This window comes from Helianthus annuus, chromosome 5 (genome assembly GCF_002127325.2).
Source record: "Helianthus annuus cultivar XRQ/B chromosome 5, HanXRQr2.0-SUNRISE, whole genome shotgun sequence".
NCBI classification, from domain to species: Eukaryota; Viridiplantae; Streptophyta; class Magnoliopsida; order Asterales; family Asteraceae; genus Helianthus; species Helianthus annuus.
The window spans coordinates 70,054,657-70,081,647 of NC_035437.2; the positions used below are offsets into that span (position 1 = coordinate 70,054,657).

At 39.2% G+C, this 26,991-nt stretch overlaps 1 protein-coding gene across 1 annotated transcript in view; it reads right to left on the reverse strand.

The window, feature by feature from the left end:
- LOC110943272 (keratin, type I cytoskeletal 9-like) overlaps positions 1–25,403 on the reverse strand; it is a 47,138-nt gene extending 21,735 nt beyond the window's left edge. Inside the window, exons 1-3 of the mRNA XM_035989904.1 lie at positions 25,221–25,403; positions 14,528–14,807; positions 14,314–14,435 (exon numbers count right to left, since the gene is read on the reverse strand). Of these exons, the coding sequence (XP_035845797.1) occupies positions 14,314–14,435; positions 14,528–14,807; positions 25,221–25,403 (585 nt within the window). The remainder of the gene's footprint in view (positions 1–14,313; positions 14,436–14,527; positions 14,808–25,220) is intronic.
- Positions 25,404–26,991: the final 1,588 nt, after the last annotated feature.

Sequence of the window (26,991 nt, forward strand, 5' to 3'; positions counted from 1 at the left end):
CTGTTCACTCGAGACCACATGGTCTCGAGTCGGGTCCTTGTTGTTTCGGTTCATATACATACACGCATACACATAAATATAACATATATCATTACACCAATCATGTCAACTAATCACATAACGTTCAAGCATGTTACATCAAGACACAACGAAAGGTTCTAAATTTCGAGTTGTCACAGAACCCACCGACTCAACCTCCTGCAAAGAAAGCATATGCTGGTACCGCACCTCACTGCACTCGATGTAATGGTCACCATGTTGCCCAACAGGCCTGTAAACAGTGTGCTACGTGTGGTAGGCTTGGGCATTTGGCCAATACTTGTCGTTTTGGTCAAAATCAGGCTGCCCAGGTCCCAGCACAAGCTCAAGGGAACGCTGTGAGATTCCCACCTGGTTCATGTTTCAATTGCGGAGAAATGGGTCATTTTCGCAACAATTGCCCGAGATTGGTAAATGCGAATGCGAATGTTAATCCAAATCCAAACGCGAACGTGAATGTAAATCCCGCTCGTGGACGAGTGTTTAACATCAACGAGGCGATCGATGATGCAGCTTTAAACAATTAGTATTTTGTATTTCTTCTGGTTGTTATCTTTTAAACATTTAACAGACAATGCGGTTGTTATATAAATAAAATTTGTGGTTTTATTTTAAACTACTGCAATTGCATGAATGTTTGAAGCAACCTTGTAATGTCAACACAAAGACAAACTGCTCGTGTGGTTCTGTCAATCCCATGATCACTTGTGATCTCCCCTAGAACCTTAAACGCTCATTTCCTTTAAAAAAAACCCATTTTTATTTGAGAAAAGGATTCATCTGTCCGAGCTTTTTCACCTTGGGGAGCTCCTGCCCTCTTTGTGAAAAGGAAAGATGGATCTTTTTGTATGTGTATCTATTATCGTAAGCTTGATAAGCTTACCATCAAGAACCGAATTCCTATTAAGATCTTCCTATCTTCATGGTTAGACTCTTGGAAATATTTAAAGTGCCAAATGAAATCCACGAATTGGATTCCTGGCGTACTTTAAATACCCTAGTCCAAAGATAACAAATTAAAGGTCGAATTAATCAATTATGCGATTTTGTGATTATGTGTTTATGTGTTCTCCTTTGTGTTTTGTGCGATCCGATTTGTTTTCAAAATCCTCATAGAATCTCCCATATCTTCATATGATGGATTCATAGTAGGATATTCAAAGGTACTACCTTAAATCCTTAATGGGCTTCTACGTGGTAGTTAAGACCCTTGGATTATATAAGTGCCATTTCATATTTCGAAAAAGACCCCTTGAGTGGTCTAGTTAAAGATTGATTCAACATCTGGTAAGGAATGAAATGTGATATAGCTGGAAAGACTTCTAGGTAGTCTGTTTTAAAAGATCATTTATTGATCTACAGGACTCAATGATGGTCTAGTCACGCTCATCACAGGTTCATTCATTTGGTTCTTCCCTACACATTATCAAATACACTACGGGGACTATGCAAGGAATTACGTAATTATGGACGCGTACATAATTATGAAATTCAGTGCACGGAAACCACAGTAAGATTTATCATGTGTAAGAACTGATAGTGGCAACAATGACGGAATGTGAACGATGTAATGGAGGTACGGTGGACGCACCAATGACACTTCATATACTTGTATATAAGTGTCCCTCTTACACTGCAAGCATAATGTTATTAAAGTTACTAGAAGTTCAGAACCCAACCAGTATTGTCTTATCTTTCCGACTTCATGTTTCGAGCTCTCACAAGTTTCCTCTGATTAAATTTCGGGACGAAATTTCCTGAAGTAGGGGAGACTGTGACATCTGTGCCTCCAAGACCATCGAACAAATACCAAAACAATGAAATATTGTATTTCATACTTGGAAAATTTTATAAGTATGTGTATCGTTTGCACATATCAATTCTCGTTCGATTTCAAGCTCTAAATCGCTTTCTAGAAAGTTATACGCAAACTGGTGTGTAAACGCAGTCAGTTTAATGCGACAAACACTCCAGAATAGTGAAATAGGCTTAACATACCTTAAATAACCTTCACATAACTTAGAAATAAGTTTTGGATGGTTTGGTGTGTCGAAAACAAGTTTATTCGATCGCAGGGACTATTTATGTCAAACTGCGAAACTATACCGATTCGTATGGTGTTGAACAGTCCGGAACTTGATCATAAGTTAAACATACCATATATAACCTAAAAATGGCTTAGAAATAAGCTTTGATAGGTTCGGTGTGCGAAAACATGCTTATATTATCTTACAGGGACTAAAAGTGTCAAAAACAGCGTAAGTTTGCATTTTCGCGCATATCTTGCGTTCTGGACACATCTGGACATCCAAAATTTTTGTACACACTAAAATATTTTTATTTTAGTGATCACCATGCAAAAATTCCATTCGTCACTTAATTTGGATCGATTTTGCGTTCGTTACGACTTCCGTCGTAATTAACCGAACAACGCGATCGTACGACCAAACGAACCGACATCCGAGATGTTTTTGAGCATGTTTTGAGTCCCCTATACTTTAACTTCATTTTAGAGCCTTGAAATGAGGTTAACGGGGTTTAAACGCATCGAAAAAGGCTTTAAACACGTGCAGGGACCATTTCTGCCATTTTTGAAACTTTGCTGAACCTGATACATGGTAGCGTAGCGCGAGCACCTACTGCCTATGCCGTCGCGCTACGCGAGCGTCACATCTGGGCAGAAAGTGTGTTTTCAGCAACAGTTTGTAAATTCAGGGGCCAATCTTGCAATTTCTTTGTGTGGTAACCAAGTTACCACCTCTCCAAGGCTTTGCACCTGCTCCTAACAAATGTATGGTTGTGATTTCATGCTTAATGGCTAAGAAAAACACTTGGAGTGATCTTGTTCTTCATGTCCAACTATAAATACCATGCTCCATCAACTCATTTCTTTGCTCATTCACTCATTCCTCTCTTCACATCTGCTTTGGAGCTCTCTCTCAAGCATTTGGGACTTTGTCTTCTTGTAGAAAAGATAGCAAGGACCTTAAGTGAGCTTCTTTCATTCTTTTTCTTGCTTTTTCCTTATGTAGTGTAGAAAGTCAAACAGTTTGGCCAACAGTTTGACTTTCGGTTTTGACCATCAATTGGTCAAGTCAAAGTTCAATTGAACTTTGACACGTGATTGTAATCACGATAGCTATAATCCTTCGCGATTATAACCGCTGATTACCACGTTATCTAGTTGTAGTTTCGAGTCAAAGTTTCGGTCAAAATGCGTTTTAGCACGCATTTTGCAACGGAACTACTTTAGGGTATCAAAACACTTTGTTTTGATACCAAATCAGTAGGTTAGACATGTTTTGACATGTCTAACTCGGCACTATTAGTTTGTGCTTGTTTAGGGTCGTAAGATAAGCGGTCTAAACAACCGCTTATACTTCCGAACCCGACCCGTTTGGTCGATCTTTGGATCCGACCAAGCTTAGTTAGTGATCATAATTACATAGGGAATAACCACTGAGGTTATACCTTATGATCACGTAGGATCGGTTAGTCATTTGCTAGTTAGCTTGTATGCCCATAGGAAATGACCAAAATGCCCTTTTGAAGCTAGAATCCGTAATTTGACTATGTGAACATATTTTTGACTTGTAATCTGATTTAGTAACATGTTTAGGGATAATTGGGCATGTAAGACTTGGCATAGCACATAGATTACCGTCCGAACATAGTTTTACGCTAACGACGCATTATAGTGGCTTATGTTACCATAATGGGTCGAAACGGGTCAAAAGCACTTAGGTAGGCCTTTCAATTAGAATGTTGGGACTATTAAATCATACCATATGAGTTCAATTACTCATTTGATTTATAGAACCTCATTCTATCCTATCTCCCGATTTAGGTGTCGATTTATTTATCTAGCAATCCGATACTAGGTACCACTTGATTCCTTGATTGCCCGTGCATCGATAGTTCACAAAATCAAGGATACCCTACAATCTCAAGTGAGTACATAGTTCCCCTATTTTACTGTTTTCAATTGTTTTGGGGTGAATCATATGTACAAAACGATTTTCAAGGTTTAAACGATGATTTCAAAAACGATTAAGATGGTTTATACAAAACTAATAACGATTTAAATAAGGTGAACAAGACTTGTTGGTTGTAATTACATAACGAATGACATTCATTAGCTCTGATCAAGCCGACCAGTATTAGGTTATGGTACCATAGGATCTGACAAATCCCGTTATCAGACTACACCCATGGTTATGTGTGGGGGTTATGTAGGTAACGACCGAACCTGATGATTGTTAACTTACCCTTTGGTGGTTTGTTAATACGAAACGAGAAACGAGTTAAACGAGTCACGAAGGTTTGAATGTTGTTAACGAGACGACCAAAAGTATTTTTCACTATTAAAACGAATACGATTTTGGGTCGAGTTAAACGATTTGAAACGAGATACACGATTTGAAACGAGATAAACGAATTAAACGATTGGCTTTGGGTAGTGATTAAATAATGGGATGGGTGTAGTATGATAGAATCATGGTAGATACGCCGCTGGTACTTCTTATATATAAGTGATTCTATCATATTACATTGCGTGTCATTATTTAGTGCACTTGGGAAAACGATTTGAAACGATATCACACAACGAGGTTTTCGAAACGATATAAACCATACGAGTTTTATTAACGAGCTTTTACGAGATGTTTCCAAATTATTTTACTAAAACAAATGTTTTTGGGTTAAGACTCATGGCTACGAGATTTTATAAACTATAACCAATTTGATTTGAGTTGGTTAATTATGTTGCAATACACTTTTCAAAACGAGGTTTGTATTTTTGACTCTTGTAGTCTAACGAGGTACTGCAACATATAAACGAGCCATGAATCCAATACTCCCACAAAACCTATGTACTCGCCAGCATTTCTTTGCTGACTTTATTTTTTTTACATATGTTTCAGGAGATATTGCTTGATGTTGCTTGCTAGGAAGTTTGCGTCACATAGGACCTGGACGAGGCCTTAGTGATCTAAAAACAGCAATAAACAATATGTAGTTTGTTTGTTTTAAAGACAATGTACATTACATAATAATTCAATAAAACAAAACATTTGGTTACCATGGTTGTGAAACAATAATTCTGTTGCAACACTCCCCGACGTTTCCGCCACGGTTTGTTGTTTTAACGTGGTCGGGGTGTGACAGAAGAGTTGGTATCAGAGCCAATGGTTATAGGGAATTAGGTTATTAGTAATGCTTTGACCTAGACTATAACTTTAGGACCCTAACACAAGTTTACTTGTGTTTAGATTTTAAAACAATACCGTCACCTATCCTTAGGTGATAACCACAACGAGAACACAATAACGAATCCGCTTCGAAAATTAATCATCTATCCTTAGATGATTGATTACTAGGTTTTGAACCTTCTATTATAAGGTTTTGAACCCTTCCAGTCTGATTCATCTTTGGCTTTGTGCCTTTCGAGTTTTCAAAATCTCGTCAAAGTTTGAGTCTAAATAATGTGAACACGTGCAAACTGGAAGAGTGAATGCCTGTACCCTGAGTTTTCTGTCTAAGGCTAGAGTGTTCGTACAAATCCGCATTATCGGACCAGTCACTCTTACCTGGGAACTCTTGGGGTGAGTGTTCACTTATAGGCGAGCATGTCTTCGGTGATACATTATTATGACTTATTTACTTTGATTTGTCACAGCGTATCATTTGTTTGTTCGAGGTAACGAACGAATGATCGCCTTCCTTGTGTTTTGTCGGTGTTTTCATTGCCTCTTTTGTTTCCCCAATTGTCGACCTCACTCGTTTCCCATGTTTCCTTTTTAGACAATGCCTCCTCGACGTGATGCTCAAACTTTTACTGCTGAGGAAGTCGCAGCCCTTGTCTCTCAGCAAATGGCTGCTGTACTTCCAGGCATCGTGACCCAAATCCACGAGTTATACAACAATAACAATAACAACAACAACAATGCACCATGTAATTTCAAGAATTTCAATTCTGCGAAACCGCTTAAGTTTTCTGGGTCACAAGGAGCAACCGCGCTCCTGCAATGGTTTGAGAGTATCGAGAGCACATTCAGACATGTGCAATGTCCGAATGCGCGCAAAGTTGAGTTTGCTTCAAGTGTGTTCGAGAAGCGAGCTCTTACATGGTGGAACGAAGTGATGCGTGATAGGGGTGCCGAAGTGGCACTAGCACAGACTTGGGATGAGCCCCGAGCTCTCATGATGAGAGAGTTCTGTCCCCGACACGAGATTCGAGTGTTGGAACGAGAATTTGACGATTTGAAACAAGTCGGGGGAGAACACCGTGCTTATACGGATCGATTTGAGGAGCTTAGTTTGTTGTGTCCCACGATGGTTACCCCGTTGGATAAGGCAATTGAGAGGTATATCGATGGTTTACCCGACTCCATTCAGGACATCCTGACTGGCGTTAATCCTACTACCGTTCGTCAAGCGATCGAGTTGTCTGCTACCCTGACTGAATCTCAAGTCAGGAAGGGTAAACTCACCCGCAAGGGTGATAAAAAGAAGTCAACCGATTCTGAAAAGGGTAAGGGTGAAAAGCAGGATGAGGCATCAAAGAAATCAAAGAAGCGCAAGGCTTCCCAAAACTTTGCTGTCACCAATCAAACTGCTCAGAACCCTCAGAACCCACTGACTCAACCTCCTGCAAAGAAAGCATATGCTGGTACCGCACCTCACTGCACTCGATGTAGTGGTCACCATGTTGCCCAACAGGCCTGTAAACAGTGTGCTACGTGTGGTAGGCTTGGGCATTTGGCCAATACTTGTCGTTTTGGTCAAAATCAGGCTGCCCAGGTCCCAGCACAAGCTCAAGGGAACGCTGCGAGATTCCCACCTGGTTCATGTTTCAATTGCGGAGAAATGGGTCATTTTCGCAACAATTGCCCGAGATTGGTAAATGCGAATGCGAATGTTAATCCAAATCCGAACGCGAACGTGAATGTAAATCCCGCTCGTGGACGAGTGTTTAACATCAACGAGGCGATCGATGATGCAGCTTTAAACAATTAGTATTTTGTATTTCTTCTGGTTGTTATCTTTTAAACATTTAACAGACAATGCGGATGTTATATAAATAAAATTTGTGGTTTTATTTTAAACTACTGCAATTGCATGAATGTTTGAAGCAAACCTTGTAATGTCAACACAAAGACAAACTGCTCGTGTGGTGATTCCTTGTAATCAAAAACCGAATTTTGTGAGATCTTTCTATCTTCTCAGATAGATCCAAGTGAACATTGAGACCCGTCGATTGGTTTCCATATCCGTATTCAATCAATAACAAGTTAATAACAAATTATAATCAAGTTAAACAATTATGTGACTTTGTGCTTATGTGTTCCCATATGTGTTGTTGTGTGATCCAAATTATGTTATCCAAATCCTCGTAGAATCTTACATATCCTTGTACAAGAGATTCATAGTAGGATACCCAAAGGTATTACTTAAAATCCTCAATGGACTTCTATGTTATAGTTAAGTCCCTTGGATTATAAAGTACTACTTCATAATTAGACCCCTTGAGTGGTCTAGGTAAACAGATTGATCCAAAAATCTGGCTAGGGATATCATGTGATGATATAGCTGAAAGGACTCCTTGGTGGCCTAACTAAGAAGATCCCCTGTCGATCTAATTAAAAAGGAACCGATGGAAGTCTAGTCACCCTCATCACAAGTTTGATATCCTTCCCCAAAACATTACAAAACAAACTGTGCGGACTGTGCAAGGGATTACGTAATTATGGATGCATACATAATTATGGAATCTAGCGCACAGAAACCACAACAAGTTCTGTCATGTGTCTAGAGTTAACCCTATTCATTTCCAACTCTGATGAAGCAACCGTTGAAAATGACCCCGTTAGTTCATTTTCGTTTCTGAAGATTTATCCGTTGGGGAAATGAAAATCCGTTGTGTAATCCTTCATTTCCAACTCTGATGAAGCAACCGTTGAAAATGACTCCGTTAGTTCACTTTCGTTTCGGAAGATTTATCCGTTGGGGAAATGAATATCCGTTGTGTAATCCTTCATTTCCAACTCTGAGGAAGCAACCGTTGAAAATGACTCTGTTAGTGCATTTTCGTTTCTGAAGATTATCCGTTGGGGAAATGAATATCCGTTGTGTAATCCTTCATTTCCATTTCTGATGAAGCAACCATTGAAAATGACTCCGTCTGTTCATTTTTGTTTCTGAAGATTTATCCGTTGGGGAAATGAATATCCGTTTTGTAATCCTTCATTTCCAACTCTGAGGAAGCAACCGTTGAAAATGACTCCGTTAGTGCATTTTCGTTTCTGAAGATTATCCGTTGGGGAAAATGAATATCCGTTGTGTAATCCTTCATTTCCAACTCTGATGAAGCAACCGTTGAAAATGACTCCGTTAGTTCACTTTCATTTCTGAAGATTTATCCGTTGGGGAAATGAATATCCGTTGTGTAATCCTTCATTTCCAACTCTGAGGAAGCAACCATTGAAAATGACTCCGTTAGTGCATTTTCGTTTCTGAAGATTATCCGTTGGGGAAATGAATATCCGTTGTGTAATCCTTCATTTCCATTTCTGATGAAGCAACCATTGAAAATGACTCCGTCTGTTCATTTTCGTTTCTGAAGATTTATCCGTTGGGGAAATGAATATCCGTTGTGTAATCCTTCATTTCCAACTCTGAGGAAGCAACCGTTGAAAATGACTCCGTTAGTGCATTTTCGTTTCTGAAGATTATCCGTTGGGGAAAATGAATATCCGTTGTGTAATCCTTCATTTCCATTTCTGATGAAGCAACCATTGAAAATGACTCCGTCTGTTCATTTCGTTTCTGAAGAATGACCGTTAAGGAAATGACAGGACATTACTTTGCATATCGCTGATGGTTATTTGGCAGAGTCACAAATAGACTCCTACGAATAAATTTCAGGACGAAATTTCCTAAAGTAGGGGAGACTGTGACACCTGTGTCACCGCGACCATCAAACAAATACCAATCCGATGAAATATCGTATTTCATACTTGGGATCTTGTATAAATATGTGTATCTATTGCACATATCAATTCTTGTTCAATTTCAAACTTTACATCGCTTGCTGGAGAATTATACGCAACCTGGTGCGTAAACGTACTCAGTTTAAATGCGACAAATACTCCGGGACATCAACATATACTTAACATACCTTAAATAACCTTTACATAACTTAGAAATAAGTTTTGAAGGCTTTGGTATGGAAAAAACAAGTTAATTCGCTTACAGGGACTAAACTTGACAAACTGCGAAAGTATGTCAATTTGAACTGTAACGAACATTCCGGAACATGTCCATAAGTTAAACATACCACAAATATCCTTTACATAGCTTAGAAATAGGCTTTGAGGGGTTTGGTATGCTAAAACAAACTTTTGGATCATTCAGGGACTAAAAGTGTCAAAAAGTGCACAAGTTTGCACTTTCGCGCATAACTTACGTTCTGAATACATCCGGACATCCAAAAATTTATGTAAGCATTATAATATTATGCCTTAGTGTTTGGCATGAGAAAAATCCATTCGTCGCGTCATTTGGATCGTCTTTCGCGGTTATGCGCATTCCGTCGTAATTAACCGAACATCGCGATCGTACGGCCAAACGAACCGACATCCGGAATATTTTTGAGCATATTTCATGTCCGCTACACTTTAACTTCATCTTAGAGCCTTGAAATGAGGTTAACGGGGCTTAAAAGTGCCAAAAATGGGCCAAATTGCATGTTTCTGAAGTGCAGGGACTAAAACTGAAAATTCTGGTCTGTGACCCTCAGGCGGGGCGCGTAAGGATTGCCCAAATCCTTACGCGGGGCGCGTTAGACTCCCAGAACAGATAAGATCAGCTAGTCAGCAAATTTCAGCTGGTTTAACCACAACCACATGTTTTAAACTTGCCCTTTCAGCTCACTAAGGGGTATTTTCAGTAACCACAAGTTTACGACAAGTGTACGCGCAAGATTCAATCACGTTTTTTCAAGAAACAATCCTAACGGTTCAGGAAATACTATAAATACCCCACCCCCATTCTTGCAAAAACCCACACAATCTGATCAAGAGCTCTAAGTTGGAACCTTTGTTTCATACCTAAGCCATTTTGATCTAGATTAGCATTCGGGGAACCTCCGTAAGTATTCTTTCGTTCTTTTATTCGCTTTTCGAGTCCGAAAGTCAACGTTTTGTTGACTTTCTGCATTGACCAGCCTATGGTCAACACGAAGTTCTTGGAACTTCATAACGTGAGCGTGATCACGATGGTTATAGTCCGTAGTAACTATACCTACTGATTACCACGTTATCTTGGCTTAGTGACGAGTCGTAGTTTCGGACAAAATGCGCATTCTTGCGTATTTTGTAACTAAAGTACTCGTGAGCATCAAAGCCGTTTGTTTTGATGCCAAACCTGTTTTCTAAACTTAGTTAAGCATGTTCTAACATGCTTAGCTCGTCACTTTTAGTTTAGTGCTTATATAGGGTCGTAAGGTAAGCGATCTAAACCATCGCTTATACTTTCGAACCCGACCCATTTGGTCGATCATTAGGATCCGACCAAACACATTAGGTGACCATAGCTATAACCTTCCGAGGTTATACCTTGTGGTCACGATGTTAGGCGTTCCAGACGCGTTCTACACGAACGACGCGTAAGGTAGCATAAGCTACCTAAACGGGTCGTAATGGGTCGCAAGCACTTAGGTTAGGTTTCATTTTAGTATGTAGGCTTTGTTAAACCATATTACACGGGTCTCCATACTCGTTTGGTTTACGAACCCGCATACTATCCGATCCTTCCAATTTTGGTCCGGTATATTAATATAGCTACCTATTAGGTGCCGATTGATATCCCGTGATCTCTAGCATTGTGTGATTATTACACAAGGAAATCAAAGCAATCTCAGGTGAGTACATTGAACCCCTCTTTTACTGTTTTCCAAACTGTTTTGGGGTGAAACACATGTGCCTACCTGTTACTTTCATGTTTTCCATGTTTTCACATCATATACCTGCTACGTTCGTTAGTACATATTAGTACATGATTTCACTACATTTCATGCTACGTACGCCCATTGTGTGCATACGTAGTACATTGTTTCACATTGCATTTCTGTTGCATATGCTCATCCAGCATATGAACACATTATACTACATCTTGAACCGTTGTACTCCACAATACATTTCATGCTACGTACGCCCATTGTGTGCATACGTAGTACATTGTTTCACATTGCATTTCTGTTGCATATGCTCATCCAGCATATGAACACATTATACTACATTTTGAACCGTTGTAACCATTTGACTATGTGAACCGTCTTAACCCTTCGATTATATGAACCGTTTGTAACCATTGAACCGTGTAAACCAGTTGTATCCGTTGCCATGACTTACAATTGACAATAGACATTTGACTATACATAAACATTTCTACCGTTGTTAAACATTTCATCTTGATGGTTTGGTTTGAGTAAGTGATTTAAGTAACGAGGCGTGTGTAATATGATACAAGCATGGTGGATACGCCGCTGGTACTTCCTATATATAAGTGTTTGTATGGTATTACATATCGTAGCGTTATTTAAATCATTTCAATTTGATACATAGAACATTTTATACAAATAACACGCTTTTCACAAGACACTGAATTACAAACAACATATCTTATACAAACTCATTTTTTACATGGTTATTTAGTTAACCATGCATTGTTCTCTTATTTATACATATCATCTGATCTTACCGTTTTTCAAATGATTTACAAGACAAAGCAAATTACAAGGTTCATGACTAAACATTTTCTCAAACATAAGTCATGAATTCCGTTTTCACAAAACCAATGTATCTCACAGGCATTTTTATGCTGACGTACCTATTTTCACATGTGTTTTAAGGAGATGATGCATAGGACTTATCAAGACATACTTAGGCGGACCTGTGCCTTAGTGACTTAAAACGAGACAAGAACTAGTTAAATTATGTTATGTATTCTTTGGTTCTTGTTTAAGACAATGTAAACTTTCATGTTTGATTAATAAAACGAAACTTCGTTTACCATGGATTTGAAACAATTGATTCTGTTACAACACTCCCTGACATTTCCGCCACGTTTTGTATGTTCTATGTGGTCGGGGTGTGACAGCTGCAGTTAGAGAGAGAGAGAGAGAGAGATCGATGAGAAAGAAAGAGTGATCGGAGGAACAGAGAGATAGACGGCGGAGATAATGGGGAGCTACTCAACTCCGGCGACCTCCCCTTCTTTCCGACAGCTGCGGCGCCTGTCACGGTGGCGGTAAAAGTTTACAGCGACAACTGCATGGCGGCGGTGGGCTCACGTCTGAGTAGTGGCGGTGTCCAGTGACATTATGGTGTTACGTCAGCAGTGAGGGAGCTCCGGCGAAGAGCTAGGGTTCCGGCAAAGCTATGAGATATCACGGGTATGTCTGATCCTTCCCCCTCGTCCTCAGATCTGAAAATTGTGATCACTATTTTGACTAAGTTTTGGTGCCTTACGGCCGTGGTTGGTGGATCTGCAGCCGAGTGGATGATGGAAGAACCACCAGAGAAGGCTACGACGACATTGTGGAGTTGCTGGTGGCCGCTACAGGATGAAAATAGAGACATTGACAATATACACCTACTCGTTTCATAACTTCCTCGGTCGGTATGTGTTATCTTTGACTTTCCTACAATTTTGTGGCTTCTTGGTTTTTGAACTAATGTTTGTTTACTGTTTGTTAAAGAGAGGATTAAAAATGTGTTTTATGATGAGTACAAATTGGTTTGAATATGTATTCGATGCATGTATTTAGTTACGAGTATTAAATTGGGTTTAGAAGGGTTTGTTATGTTCATGTGGAATTGCAGTGTTTGCTTTTAGTCTGTTTATGTAATTTAGGTTATTTCCTGTCAAATCGGATTTCACTTGCATGTAATTGATCATTATTTTAAGTGGATTGTGGCGGATTTTGTTTAGCAATGTACGGTTTGAATCTTGGTGAATTGGTCTCTTCTGTTGCATTTAAAGTATGTAATTCTCAATTAATGATATGGATGGTATTTAAGAAATAGATTTGGTTATATGAAAACTAGGGGTTGGTATGATGTTAGTGTTGTGAATGATTCGGTGTGGCATGTATTGTTAAATGAGTAAGTTATGAAATAAATGGATTCCATGACAAGTTAGTCTTAAAATGCTAAGAAATATGCAACAATAATCAATATAAATTACATGAGTTAAACTGATGAGAAATTGGTGTTTTTGTCTGATGAAATAAGTGTTCCCGTACACATGTTAGTCGCACACTCACCACTGTACCACTTAGTTTGCATAATGTACGACTTAGCACTGCATGACCGCACACATGAGGAGGTCGCACACTCCAGTGTGCACCGCACACCCTCATGTGTGTCGCATAATCACTTTGGGCCAGGGACGGTGTTAGGCCACTGGTGTGTGCAAAGCGTGATATATTTTTACTGATATTTTAAGCTCATTTTACACATTAGTCAAGTTTTAAATTTATAAAACACGATATTCTACTAACACTAAACACACACTTGGGCAAGTGCACTCATCGTGAGCGTAGTATAGCGTTGGTAAGATACCGAGGTCGTCCAAGGACACAAGAGTTTTTAGTACCGGTTTATCCTCAACTTCTAATCAATCTATTTTTTTTGAGAAAAGTTTTGAAACATAAAAATAAAAACTAAAAATGCAAATAAAAATAAAGTAAAAACAAATAGACAAGATAGAATCACTTGGATCCGACTGGCCTTTAATGTATCCTTTGATGATTTTCGCACTTTCGGACTTTTTAAAAGCATATATTAGTTATAGTAGTAGGCCCCTCTTTTGAAGGTGACGTTACCGTCAACCCAGTGGTTTGAGTCAGCAGGGATACAATCCCAAAAGGTCAGAATATTGAAAGATAATTAAGTAAGTTATTAATGCGAAAAGTGGTAGGTGTAGGATCGATATTGACGATCTAGTGAGTCAATCAGAGTCAAAATACCACTGTTTATGTGGCGGAATCACACAAACAGTTTGAATCAAAGAGAATGGAGTAGAAATAGACCGAATATCACTTTAAAGACTGTTTCTCATTAATTGATCACAGAAAAATTTGGCAGCAGTTCGGTATACAACTTGACAATTCGGTACCAAATGAGAAACAGACACACATATTTATACTGTTCTGATTTCGCTTGAAATGACATGCTGTCATCACCCCCTTCATCATTGAAACAGACACACTTTTTCATCATCATCATCATCATCTTCTTCGTCATCACCCCCTTCATCATCATCCTCCTCATCATCTTCTTCATCATCATTCCCAGCAAGATCTTCAAGTGATACATCTTCCTCAAAAATAGCTGATACAGAAGATATCGAAAAAGGATTCTCAACAACTAGTGATGGAACAATGATCTTTCAGCTACTGCAACACTGCCTGCAGCATTCTTGCCTTTGTCTTTCATTAAAGCTTCAATCTCAGCTTGGCGTTTAGCCCTGACTTCTTCAACTTGAATTTCCTCAAACCTTTGCTCTATCGACTTTCCGAGCATACTCTCAATCACCTTGTTCATCATATAAAATTCATGTTCCTTTAATGCCTTTGCAGCTTCAAGTTCTTTGTTTTTCAATTCAAAGTACTTGTTCTGTTCATCTCGGCGAGTCTTTTCTTCTTCTAACTCTGCCACTCTCACCTTCAAGAAATCAATCTCTGTCTGATCAGTATCTATCTTCTTCAATAAAGACTTTGTTGGTGCATGTTTGTGACAACAGCTTAGATTTGGTCTTTGGATATCTTGTAATTAGTTAAACGATAAACAGTTAGCGGGTTTAGCTTTGTAATAGTTAGTTGTTATGTTTGGGCTAACTAAACCCAAGGAATTGGGTGATGGGGGCGAATTGGGCCTGTCCAATTCGCAGCCCAGGAGTGTAAACCTAGCCCACTTGTAAACCTTGTGTTATATAAACAAGGTTATACATTAGGGTTAAGGTTAATCAGCAAAAACAGAGTTTGTGAGATAGAAATTCGTGAGAGCACTAGCTTGGACGAATTAGGGTTTGGTTTGATTGTAATACGCAAGTTTGATAATCAATAGAAACCCAGTTGAAAGTGAATTCTGTTTCCTACACGTTTTCTGCTACAATCTGATCTAGAGGATTCCGCACTCTAGGTTAGATAGACGATTCTGTAACGATCCGTAAGACTCAAGGGGACCTACAATTGGTATCAGAGCTTTAGGCTCTTGATTGCTCGGTTCAGAATTGTTTGCTGCAGAAACAGGGAGTAAAATTTTCGAAATTTTTGAAACCTGATAATTAGGGTTCTTAAAATTTTCGAAATTTTTTTGTGTGTTTGATCTTGATTTTCGAATTTTGTTGGCTGATTTGATATTCTGGTGGTTTGTTTGCTGATTTTCAGGTTTTCAGGATAGTTTCTGATTGATTGTTTGAAGGATTTTGGCTGATAGACTTGAAGATTCGAAGACTGTTCTTCGTGTTCTTGAGTTTATTCAATCTGTTCTTGATAAATTTTCGAAATTTTTTGCTGATTTGCTGCTTTGATTTTGCAGGAAGTTGTTAGAAAATCCAGAAAATCATCAAAAATTTCGAACAGATTGACTTTCCAAAGTTACCGGGCGAATTTGACTGTTTTTGGCGAATCTGGTTAATTTTGCTGACTGACCAGCGAAATTAATTGTTTCTGGCGATTTTGACTGATCTGCGAACTTAACCCAGCAAACTTACCGGCGAAGCTAAATCCAAAGGCGACTTTGGTGACCGTGTAAATTTTCCACAGCGAAATTAACACGGTTTCTCGGCAAATTTACTGGTCGTCGTAATAGCGAAATTGACCAGCGAATTTGACGATTTTGGAGCGAAGTTGTCAGCGAATTTGACCTGCGAAGTTGACCTGATTTTCCAGTGAAATTGAACTTGGACTGACCAGCGAACTTGACCTGATTTTCCAGCAAAATTGAACTTGGACTGACCTAGCGAAATTAACATAAAACTAGCGAAATTAAGAAAGAACCAAGTGGTGGAATTTCAGTTGGCAAGCGTCGGAAATTTTTCGGTGTTTTGCAAATAGAAATTGATCCGTAACTCGTTAGACAGAACCGTTTGCACCGTTGAACTCGTGTGATTTTTAGGACAAAAAAAAAAAAAAAAAAAAAAAAGTCTGGAAAATCCCGATTTCGGTCTTTGACATTATATATCATTGGATTCGTCTTTTCGAGACGATTCTAACGGTGTAACTTAGTAACCACTGCTTTCGGAAACTTTCGTACGGTTTTCTCAGTCTGTTACGTTAAAATGTCGAACATGTCTAGTTTGAACGAGCTGTTGAGAATGGAGCACGAGGTTGGCACTACCAACAAACCACCTAAGATGATGAAGGTGGAGAACTATTTGACATGGAAGGATCGTTTTCAATCCTTCATTGAATATCAGGATACGCGCATGTGGATATGCATCGAAGATGGTTACGTGAATCCAACACACGACTTTGAGGGCAGACCACGTCGAACAGAATATGTGAACATGCAAGACAATGATAAAAAGATGTATGAGGCTGAAAAGAGAGCCTTGGCTGCAATCAAAATGTCGTTGCCTGATAGCATCAAACATACCTTCAAAAAGTACACTAACTCAAAGGATATGTGGGATGCTTTGGAGAAAAGATACGCTGGTAATGCTGATGTCAAGAAGAACAAGATTGATCTACTGAAGAAGCAGTTTGCTGTCTTCAAGTACATGAAGCATGAGTCACTTGAAGACGTCATCACACGTTACTACCATCTGATGTCAGAAATGGACAATTATGAGATCGATTGCTATTCTGATGTAGAGAAGAATGACAAGCTGCTAGATGCTTTGCCTACTAAGTGGGATATCTACACTTTAATGATCAAGGGTGAAGCAGATTATGAAACAAAAGAGCTTGAAGAGGTTGTAGGAAAGTTGAGAGCTTATGAGCTCAGCATGAAGAAGAAAGATACTGGATATGATCAGGTTCAAGATCCGGCAGTGTACAATGGGCTTACATCTTCTTCATCTCACAACGCTTCTAGCGACTCTGCTACTGCGTTTTTATCATGTGAGAATGAGCAGGTTATGGTGAATCAGGATGGTGATGTTTGTTTTGTTGCTGCTTCAGGAGGTTCATCAGGAGTTAAGAAATCGTCAGCTTCTAAGCAGAGTACTACTGCTAAGTCAATGCCAATGAGTGTGAAGTCTGCTGAAGAGCATCTGGCTCTCCTTGCTTCGTTTGTTGCCTCCTATGAAAACTATATTCAGGGAAAGATTTCTGATCCTGCCACTTTAGATGAAGACTATGATCAGATTGACCCTGATGATCTTGAAGAGATGGATTTGCAATGGCAAATGGCCATGATTTCTAGGCGTGTGAAGAGGTTTATGAATAGAACTGGGAGGAAATTTGTTGGAAGGAGCGTTGGTTTCGACAAGACCAAAGTGAGGTGCTTTAATTGTCAAAGTTATGGGCATTTTGCTAGGGAATGTCAGAAACAAAAGCAAGATAATTCGAGCCAGAGTTCAAACAACAGAAATGCATCAAACAACTCTAGCTCAAAGGCGTTGATCTCTACTGCAAGAGAGGGTTCATATGATTGGAGCATTCACTTAGAAAATGATGGGGATGTCTCTCAAGCATTCATGGCAGAGATTACTCCAATCGATGATGGTGAAGCCAAAGTAGATGATGCAGAAGTGAAAGTGGATGCTGAGGTGAAGGTAGAGAATAGAGCTGAAGAAAAGAAAGTTGATCAGACAACAGGTGCTGAAGATGAAAAACAAAAGTCAGAATATGAAAGAGAAGCTGAGGAAAAGGATGCTAAGTATAAACAATTGGAAGCTCAGCTTGCTGCTCTAATGGCCAACCTTGACAAACAAACAGGAGAGGTAAAATCTAATTCTGTGTGTTTAAAATGTCATGAACTGCAGGGTGAGGTTGACAGGTTGTCTGCACAAAACAAAAGTTTGGTAAGCGAAATGTCTAACATTAAAGAATCAAACTTTTTTGCTAAAAGAAACGAAACGTCATACTTGAAGAAAATAAAAGGTTATGAAAGTGAACTTGAAGCCGTAACCTGCAAATTAAATGAAAAACTTCAAGTCATTGACTTAGCTCATGACATGATGGCTGAAAAAACAAAAGAGATTTCTGATAAAAACAAAGAGTTGTCAGATGCTCAACTCAAAATTGTTGAACTTGAAAAGAAATTGGGTCAATTCAGGGATTCTGCTTTTGTTATGAAACACATGATGGGTGGGTTAAAGAAGAGTAATGACAAGACGAGTGTGGGATTCCAAGGCTTTAATGAAGTCCCACCTCCTCTTAGTCATGATTATTCATTCCTACCTGATGAAGATGAGCTAACCAAATTCATGTCAACAGCACCGAGTAGTTCCACAGCAGGTCGAGGAGAGGAGTCTGAGAGAGATGAGGCCAAGAAGGATAATAACAGCAAACCTGTTTTGGAAACGAAAACCTCACAACCTAGGAATAAAAACTCAACTTCTGTTAAAAAGATTAGTTTTGTTCAAGGAAGTGACATGCAAAACGAAACAGCTGTTATTGAAAATGAATCGAACGTAGAGTTTGCTAAAAATAAAAACAATGAAAATTCTGAAATTAAGCAAACTAAACCAAATCCTTCTGTGCCATCATCATCAAAACCTGAATCTAGTTCAAAGGCTTCAGATAAGAAGTCTTCGAAAAGGATGTCATGCTTCAAATGTCACACCAAAGGACATGTAGCTAGCTGCTGTCCTAACAAAACGAATGAAGCACAGGTGAATGAGAGGAAGAGAGAGAAGTCACCAGAGAAGAATGGTGATAAGCAGGAGAGAGAGTCCAACTCTCCAAAGAAATCTGCTCCTAAGCAACCAGAGCCAGTTGCTGTTGGTGAGGATAAGGCTGAAAAAGGAACTCCACAAGTTCCTCGTTTTCAAAGAAATCAACCTAGATTTCAGCCTAGATCTCCACCAGGCAGATTTGAGAGACCTAGAAGCAGTTCACCAAGAATGAACAATCAAAATACCAATAATTTCAGAAGTCAAGGTCAATATCAAAATCGATACCAAAATAATGGTGGTCGAAATTTTTATAACAATGGCTTTAGAAATTATAACTATAATGCTTCTTGGTATCAAAATCAAAATTTTCAAAGGTCAAATAGTCCAAACACACATAGGAACCCTCAGGACCAAAGACCTAGTGGAAGTCAAAATCAATTTCCAACAGGTCTAAGATCCAAGACTCCAGTTAGGAGTAATGGATATTGGATGGATGTTCCGGTGGTTGGTGAATTTGGACGACCCAAGACCATTAAGGCTTGGGTCCCCCAATCTAACTAATTTCTTGGTTGGTGTGTGCAGGAGCTGCTAAGGAGGATTATCAACTTGTGGTATGTTGATAGTGGCTGCTCCAGGCACATGACGGGGGATGCGAGGTTGTTGACTGAATTTGAAGAATATGATGGAGGACAAGTGAATTTTGCGGGTGCAAAAGGTGGTAGAATTACTGGACGAGGAAAGGTGACCAACGGGAAGATCACACTGGACAAAGTGAACTATGTTGAGCAACTTAAACACAATCTTATGAGCGTGTCACAGGTCTGCGACAAGGGTCACTCGGTCCATTTTACCAAGAATGAAGCTTTAGTGCTGAAACCAGGTTTGAAGATACCAGACGATTGGATAGTCATGCGAGCGCCAAGGAGAAATGACACTTATGTCATGGACATGGGTGCTAAGGATCCAACTGCAGTGGTGGCGTGTTTGCTATCAAAAGCATCTGAAGCTGAATCGATATTGTGGCACAGACGCATGGCCCATATTCACTATCGCAAAATGAACTATCTTGTTAAAAATGAGCTAGTGAGAGGGGTTCCATTGCGGAGGTTTCAAGTGGAAGACAAATGTCTTCCATGTCAAAAGGGAAAACAACACAAGAAACCTCATAAATCAAAAACAGTAAATTCCATAGATGCCCCTTACGAATTACTTCACATGGATTTATTCGGTCCAGTGAACGTGAGGAGCATAGGTGGAAAGTACTATTGTTTAGTTGTCACTGATGATTACTCACGTTATTCATGGGTTTTCTTTTTAGGTACAAAAGATGAGACAGCAGAGATGTTGATAGATCTTTTTACAAAATTGGAAAACGTCCATGATGCAAAGATCAAGAGGATAAGGAGTGATAATGGCACGGAGTTCAAGAATCGTATTCTGGATCTCTATTGTCTTCGCAAGGGAATTGAACATCAATATTCTGCTCCTTATACGCCTCAACAGAATGGAGTTGCTGAGAGGAAAAACAGGACGTTGATTGAAGCCGCTAGGACGATGCTTTCAGATTCTAAGCTACCAGTTCTTTTCTGGGGGGAAGCTGTGAATACAGCTTGCTACGTCCTAAACAAAGTGTTGACTGTTAAACGTTTTAACAAGACTTGTCATGAATTAATGTTTAACAAGAAACCAAACTTAGAAGGCTTTGAACCATTTGGATTACCCTGCACCATTGTGCGAAATAAAGATAAACAAAAATTCGGTGAGGTGGCTGACGAGGGCTACTTTCTAGGTTACGTACCTGGCGCACCGAATAAAAGGGTTTTTAATCTAAAAACTGGTAAAATTGAGGTTGTGTTTAATGTTGAAATCACTTCTTACAAACCTCAACAGTCAACGAGTGGACCAGCTATATTATATGATTATGAAAGTGTTTTTAAATCATTTAATATTCCTGAGTTTTCCAATGCAGATGAGTCTCAGCTGATTCAAACAGTGATTGGTGATGATGAAGGCGAGTTCATGCCTAGATCAAATGTTGATACAACAGATGCTCCGGGACCTTCTCAAGATGCTGCTGATACTGATTCAAGTGACGATGAACCCGAACCCAATCAGGGGGAGGATTTCATTAATCCGTTTGCGGATCAGCATATTCAGGGGGAGGTTGGCTCAAACCTTGGTGACAATTTGGAAGTCGATGCGGTTGCTACTACACGAGCAAATAGGGATCATCCAGTTGACATGATACTGGGAGATCCTGCTGCAGGTGTTCAAACGAGAAGAAGCATAGCAGCGAATACAGGGTTATTTGTGTCGATTGAGAAGACTGGGATAGTGAATGAGTGCTTGTATAGTTGCTTTATTTCCCAAGAGGAGCCGAAGAACATTCATATGGCTCTTAAAGACAATTCATGGGTTGAAGCTATGCAAGAGGAATTGGCCCAGTTTGCAAAGTTGAAGGTTTGGGAGTTGGTTGATCTTCCTAAAGGTGAAAGAGAAATTGGCACTAAATGGGTGTTTAGGTGCAAGAAGGATGAAAGGGGTATAGTCACGCGAAACAAGGCTCGATTGGTGGTCAAAGGTTTCAATCAGCAAGAAGGGATTGATTACAATGAGGTGTTTGCACCAGTGGCAAGGTTGGAGGCAATTCGTTTGTTTCTGGCTTTTGCTTCATTCAAGGGCTTCAAAGTTTTCCAACTAGACGTGAAGAGTGCGTTTCTTTACGGGAAAGTCCAAGAAGTGGTGTATGTCTCACAACCAGATGGGTTCGTTGATCCAGATTATCCAGATCGAGTGTACAAACTTGATAAGGCTTTGTATGGGTTACATCAAGCTCCCAGGGCGTGGTACGAGACACTGTCTACACATCTGATAAAGAATGGTTTTGAAAGAGGTCAGATTGACAGTACACTGTTCATCAAGAGGAAGAAGGAAGATTTTCTGCTGGTACAGGTGTACGTGGATGACATCATCTTTGGGTCATCTGATGAAAGCATGTGTAAAGAGTTCGAGCAGGTGATGAAGAGCAAGTTCGAAATGAGTGCTATGGGTGAGCTGTCCTACTTTCTGGGATTACAAGTTGAACAGAAGGCGGATGGGATGTTTATTCATCAAACAAAGTATGTGTATGACATTTTGAGTCGGTTCAAAATGAATGATTGCACTACTGCCAACACACCCATATGTGAAAATCACAATCTTGGCCCAGATCATGAAAGTACTGAAGATGTTGATCCTACTCAATACAGGGCAATGATTGGTTCTCTAATGTACTTGACTGCTTCAAGACCCGACATCATGTTTGCCGTATGCTTGTGTGCCAGATATCAGGCGAATCCTAAAGAGTCACACATGAAAGCAGTGAAGCGCATTATTCGTTACTTGAAGGGGAAACCTAAACTTGGGTTATGGTATCCAGCTGATAGTGATTTGACATTTGTGGCTTACACTGACTCAGACTTTGGAGGATGCAAGTCGAACAGAAAGTCTACAACAGGTGGTTGTCAGTTCTTAGGAGGCAGGATCGTGTCTTGGCAATGCAAGAAGCAATCCTGTGTGTCTACCTCTACGTGTGAAGCTGAATATATTGCTGCTGGAAGCTGCTGCTCTCAGGTTCTCTGGATACAACAGCAAATGCGCGATTACGGTTTGGATTTCACTCGTACTCCTATTATGATAGACAATAATGCCACTATTTCAATAACTAATAATCCCGTGAACCACAGTCGCACAAAACATATTGACATACGTCATCATTTTATACGGGATTGTGCTGAAAAGCGAATGATTGAACTTCATCGAGTCGACACAGAGGATAACCTGGCAGATCTTTATACTAAAGCATTTGACAGGGCTCGCTTTGAACACTTAGTCGAACTCAACGGGATGAGGAATCCTGAATAACTGGTTTTTCATAAGAATTTTTTGTAAATAGTTTACTTCTTTTCTTAAAAAATCAAAAACACAAAAAAAATTGAAAAATCAAAAACATAAAAAAAAATAGAAAATCAAAAATGAGATATCACTGTGTGAAAAAGAAGAAATGATAGTACATCAGCAAGTTAGACTGTCACACTGAACTTAAAATTAAATTGCTTAAGTGTGATAGCAGCTTCATTATATGATGTACCAGTAGGCGAAAAGCATGAAATAATCAACTTACCAATGTGATATAAACTTAAATGACCTGAATATGAGTGGGGAACACATCAGTGGTGTATGGTTTAATGACCTTAATTCTTGCGTTGATAGATTGCCAAAATCTGAAGTTTTGGGTCTTTATACTGTTGTTTCAACTAGGGATATCTTGGCTGTCTGTCTGTTAGAACTAAAATTGTACATGACCCCAGGAAAGATAGTCACTTGGAATTAGCTCATTTCTATTTGAATGTCTGTATAATTCCCGATACACACAATTTTGATCTGATTCTGAAATCTTCTCTGAAACAAGTCGTGTACCTCCTCTGCTGCATCCAGATATATGCTGACCTGGAGGTGCTAGGCAACGACAGCTTCTGCTGCATCCAGATACATGCTGACCTAGCTGTTCGTTGTCGCGCTATAGATCTAATACACCCGAAAGAGGCCCTCTAGTGCCCAAAAGAAACCCAAGAAACCTATATCAAACTGAGAAAATCTCATTTGATCTGTATATTATACCATCTCTACTAAAGATCTATTCTGTTCTCTTCTCAACCTATTCCCAGTTAAGATTTCAGAACTCTGGATTGGACTTGTGAAATATGTGGTAGGGAAGATACTTGCATGATAGAGTGTGCTGTTTATATTTCCAGGATTTGATTTGTATTTATTTGGGTGTTCATGGTTACGAAATCAAAACATGATAAAACAGGTTAAATGCAGAACTAAACACAGACAGGATATCTTAATGTATGAATTCAGTATACTCACCTACTACGATGAATCTTTGTGCATACCTTGATCGTGGGGGTATATCCTGAAGTGGGACACGCTCGTATTTCAGAAAATAAAATTACCTTAACGTATCATATGGTAATGGTACTTGAAATGTTCATGCATTTTGTTTAAGTGGACAAACATACTGGTAATCGTCTTGAACTGCTTTTCACGAGAAAAATTAAATAAAGAATTATATGATTGTGTGAAACAGTTTGCTTGTGCTGATATGATCTTCTTACCAGTGATTCTCACAAAAATAGAGTGTTTATTGCTTTTGTTATTTACTTGCTTTCAGAAAATATAAAAATCCAAAAATAGTGTCATTTTCTGTTTAAAATTCTTAACGTACGGAAAACTGTTATTCTTGGAGGAATTATTACTGATAGGGGGAGACGGTGTTAGAAAGTGAGTTCAAAATTTTTAAATCAGGCAGGTTCTTCTGTGTTGGACAAAAGTTTTGCGTGTTGGTGATGAAATTGAAAAAGCTTAATTTGTTATACAGTATAACTAATCTCTTGAAAAATAATAATTTATTTAACTTATGTTGAAAAATTCTTATGGTTTCTCGAGATGTTTGTTTTATAGTATACAGATTGAAGCCGTTTGTTGCTGAGAAGTTGCTGTGACGTGTGAAGATGAGAGTTTTGATTGGATGCATGGTAGAACCTCCTTTCTATATTGCAGACAAGATTGAAGAGTTTGAAGATTGCTGTGCAAATGCTGAACTGGAGTTTACTCAAACGCTAACGTGTTGAAGATTTGGTGATTGGATGCATCAGCTTAGGGGGAGTCTGTTACTGACAGAAGCTATTGAAGCTGAAGCTGAAGCTATCCAAAGACCAAAGACAGTGCAAGATTACTTGAAGATTGCAAGAAGACTGAAGACAAAGTTTTGACTCAAGACAAAGTTTTTATGAAGCTATTGTCAAGGGGGAGTTTGTTGGTGCATGTTTGTGACAACAGCTTAGATTTGGTCTTTGGATATCTTGTAATTAGTTAAACGATAAACAGTTAGCGGGTTTAGCTTTGTAATAGTTAGTTGTTATGTTTGGGCTAACTAAACCCAAGGAATTGGGTGATGGGGGCGAATTGGGCCTGTCCAATTCGCAGCCCAGGAGTGTAAACCTAGCCCACTTGTAAACCTTGTGTTATATAAACAAGGTTATACATTAGGGTTAAGGTTAATCAGCAAAAACAGAGTTTGTGAGATAGAAATTCGTGAGAGCACTAGCTTGGACGAATTAGGGTTTGGTTTGATTGTAATACGCAAGTTTGATAATCAATAGAAACCCAGTTGAAAGTGAATTCTGTTTCCTACACGTTTTCTGCTACAATCTGATCTAGAGGATTCCGCACTCTAGGTTAGATAGACGATTCTGTAACGATCCGTAAGACTCAAGGGGACCTACAGACTTGTTTTTAGACTCTAACTTCTTTACTCGCATCTCGAGAATATTTTCACAATCACCCACTCTTTTGCTTTCAGCTGTTAATCTTTTGTTTTCATCCATCACAGCATCAACTTTACTTTCCACATTCTTCAATTGAACATTACTCGCAAAATCAAAGTCTCCAATCTCATCAAGTCCCATACTCAAGTTCGGAGGAACGGGTGGAAAACCTCTGTACCATGAAGAACCAGGTGTGGTTTGGATAAGTGGTTGTGAAGGTGGTGGAGTTTAAAAGATTGGTTGAGATGTAAGTAAGGTTGTTTCTTGTGGTGGTGTAATGGTATGAATTTGTTGTGGCGAATGAGGTGGTGTGAGATGGAATGGTGAAGGTTGTCTTGGTGGTGTTGGTTGTTTAGGAGGTGATTGGTGAGATGGTGAGTGTATAGGAGATTGATGTGGTATAGGTTCAGGTGGTGGTGATGGTGGTTTACTTGATTCTTGGGAAGGTTTCTTCTTTAGAACAATCTTTGTAGGCTTCTTGATCTTGGGAGTAACCTTTTTGATTTTAGGAGAAACAATCCTCTTTCTCGCACCCGCTTTTTTCCTTCCACCTGAAGGCGATTGAGATTCAGATACATGCTCAGGAGATGGAATATAAGCAGCATCATCCTTTTCCTGTCTCTTCCTCTTTCTCAACTATTTCTCTTTCTCTGTCTCCTCTTGAATTCTTTTCAAACGTTCAGTTTCATCGATCTCATCATCAGAAGAACTAGAAGAGCTCGTAGTACTTTTGTCAACATCATCATCTTCTATACCATCAACAACTTTTTCTTTCTGAGCAACTTCAGCTGCTTTTTCTTTTTGTGTATTAAACAACTTCAGTTTCTTCAGCAAACTTTGAGAATTTGGTGAAAGACGAACATCAACTTCTATATTAGCTTCAGCTTCAGTCTCAGCTTCAGCTTCAACATCATGTTCTTCCACATCAGGCTCATCAATAAGCATAGTCTTTGCAACTTTCTTTTGTCGTTTCTTGGGTTGTGACGATGAACCCTCTCCCTTTTGTACTTTGGGAGTAGCTTTCTTTCCTCTCTTCCTCGGTTCTTTCACAAACCAATCATTGCGAGTACTTTTAATTTTTTCAAGAGCTTCTAACTCATCAGCATAGGCAGCTTCTTTCATCTCCTCTTCATTCCTCCAGTTTTGGTGATTTACTGGATCTGGATCAACATAGTTTGCATCCTTGATAAATCCGAAAAATTCAGCTACTTTCGTTGGCTCAGGATGATTCGGATGATATCTTGCTAGCTGCTTCAGAGAATCATTGCTCATGTGTGAAAGAACTAACAAGTCGTTGTTTACATCTCTTTCAATATCAGAATATGCATGACCAATCAACATTTGTACAAATCGTGGATAAATCCAAGTTCTACTCTTTGTTGTGATGTTTTCAGCCATGTAGTGAAATATGATGTGAGAAAATTTGTATTTCTTGTTCAGAACCAACGCTGTAACCATATTCATCTGGTAATCACGCATTGCATCATATCCTCCCTTGCATTGGCTTAAAGCCTGCAATACTGAATGAACAATAAACTTGTACGGCTTTTGAAACTACGACTTCAAATAATTTGCGTTGTTCAAAGCACCATCATATCCCATCCTCAGCATACATCCCTTGACCATTCTTTCAGGAAACTTTGTTGGCGAGTTTGCATCATCCGAAAAATTCAAAACTTCATGAACAAGCGCCTCTGTAACAACAATTGTCTTCTTTTCATTATGCTGC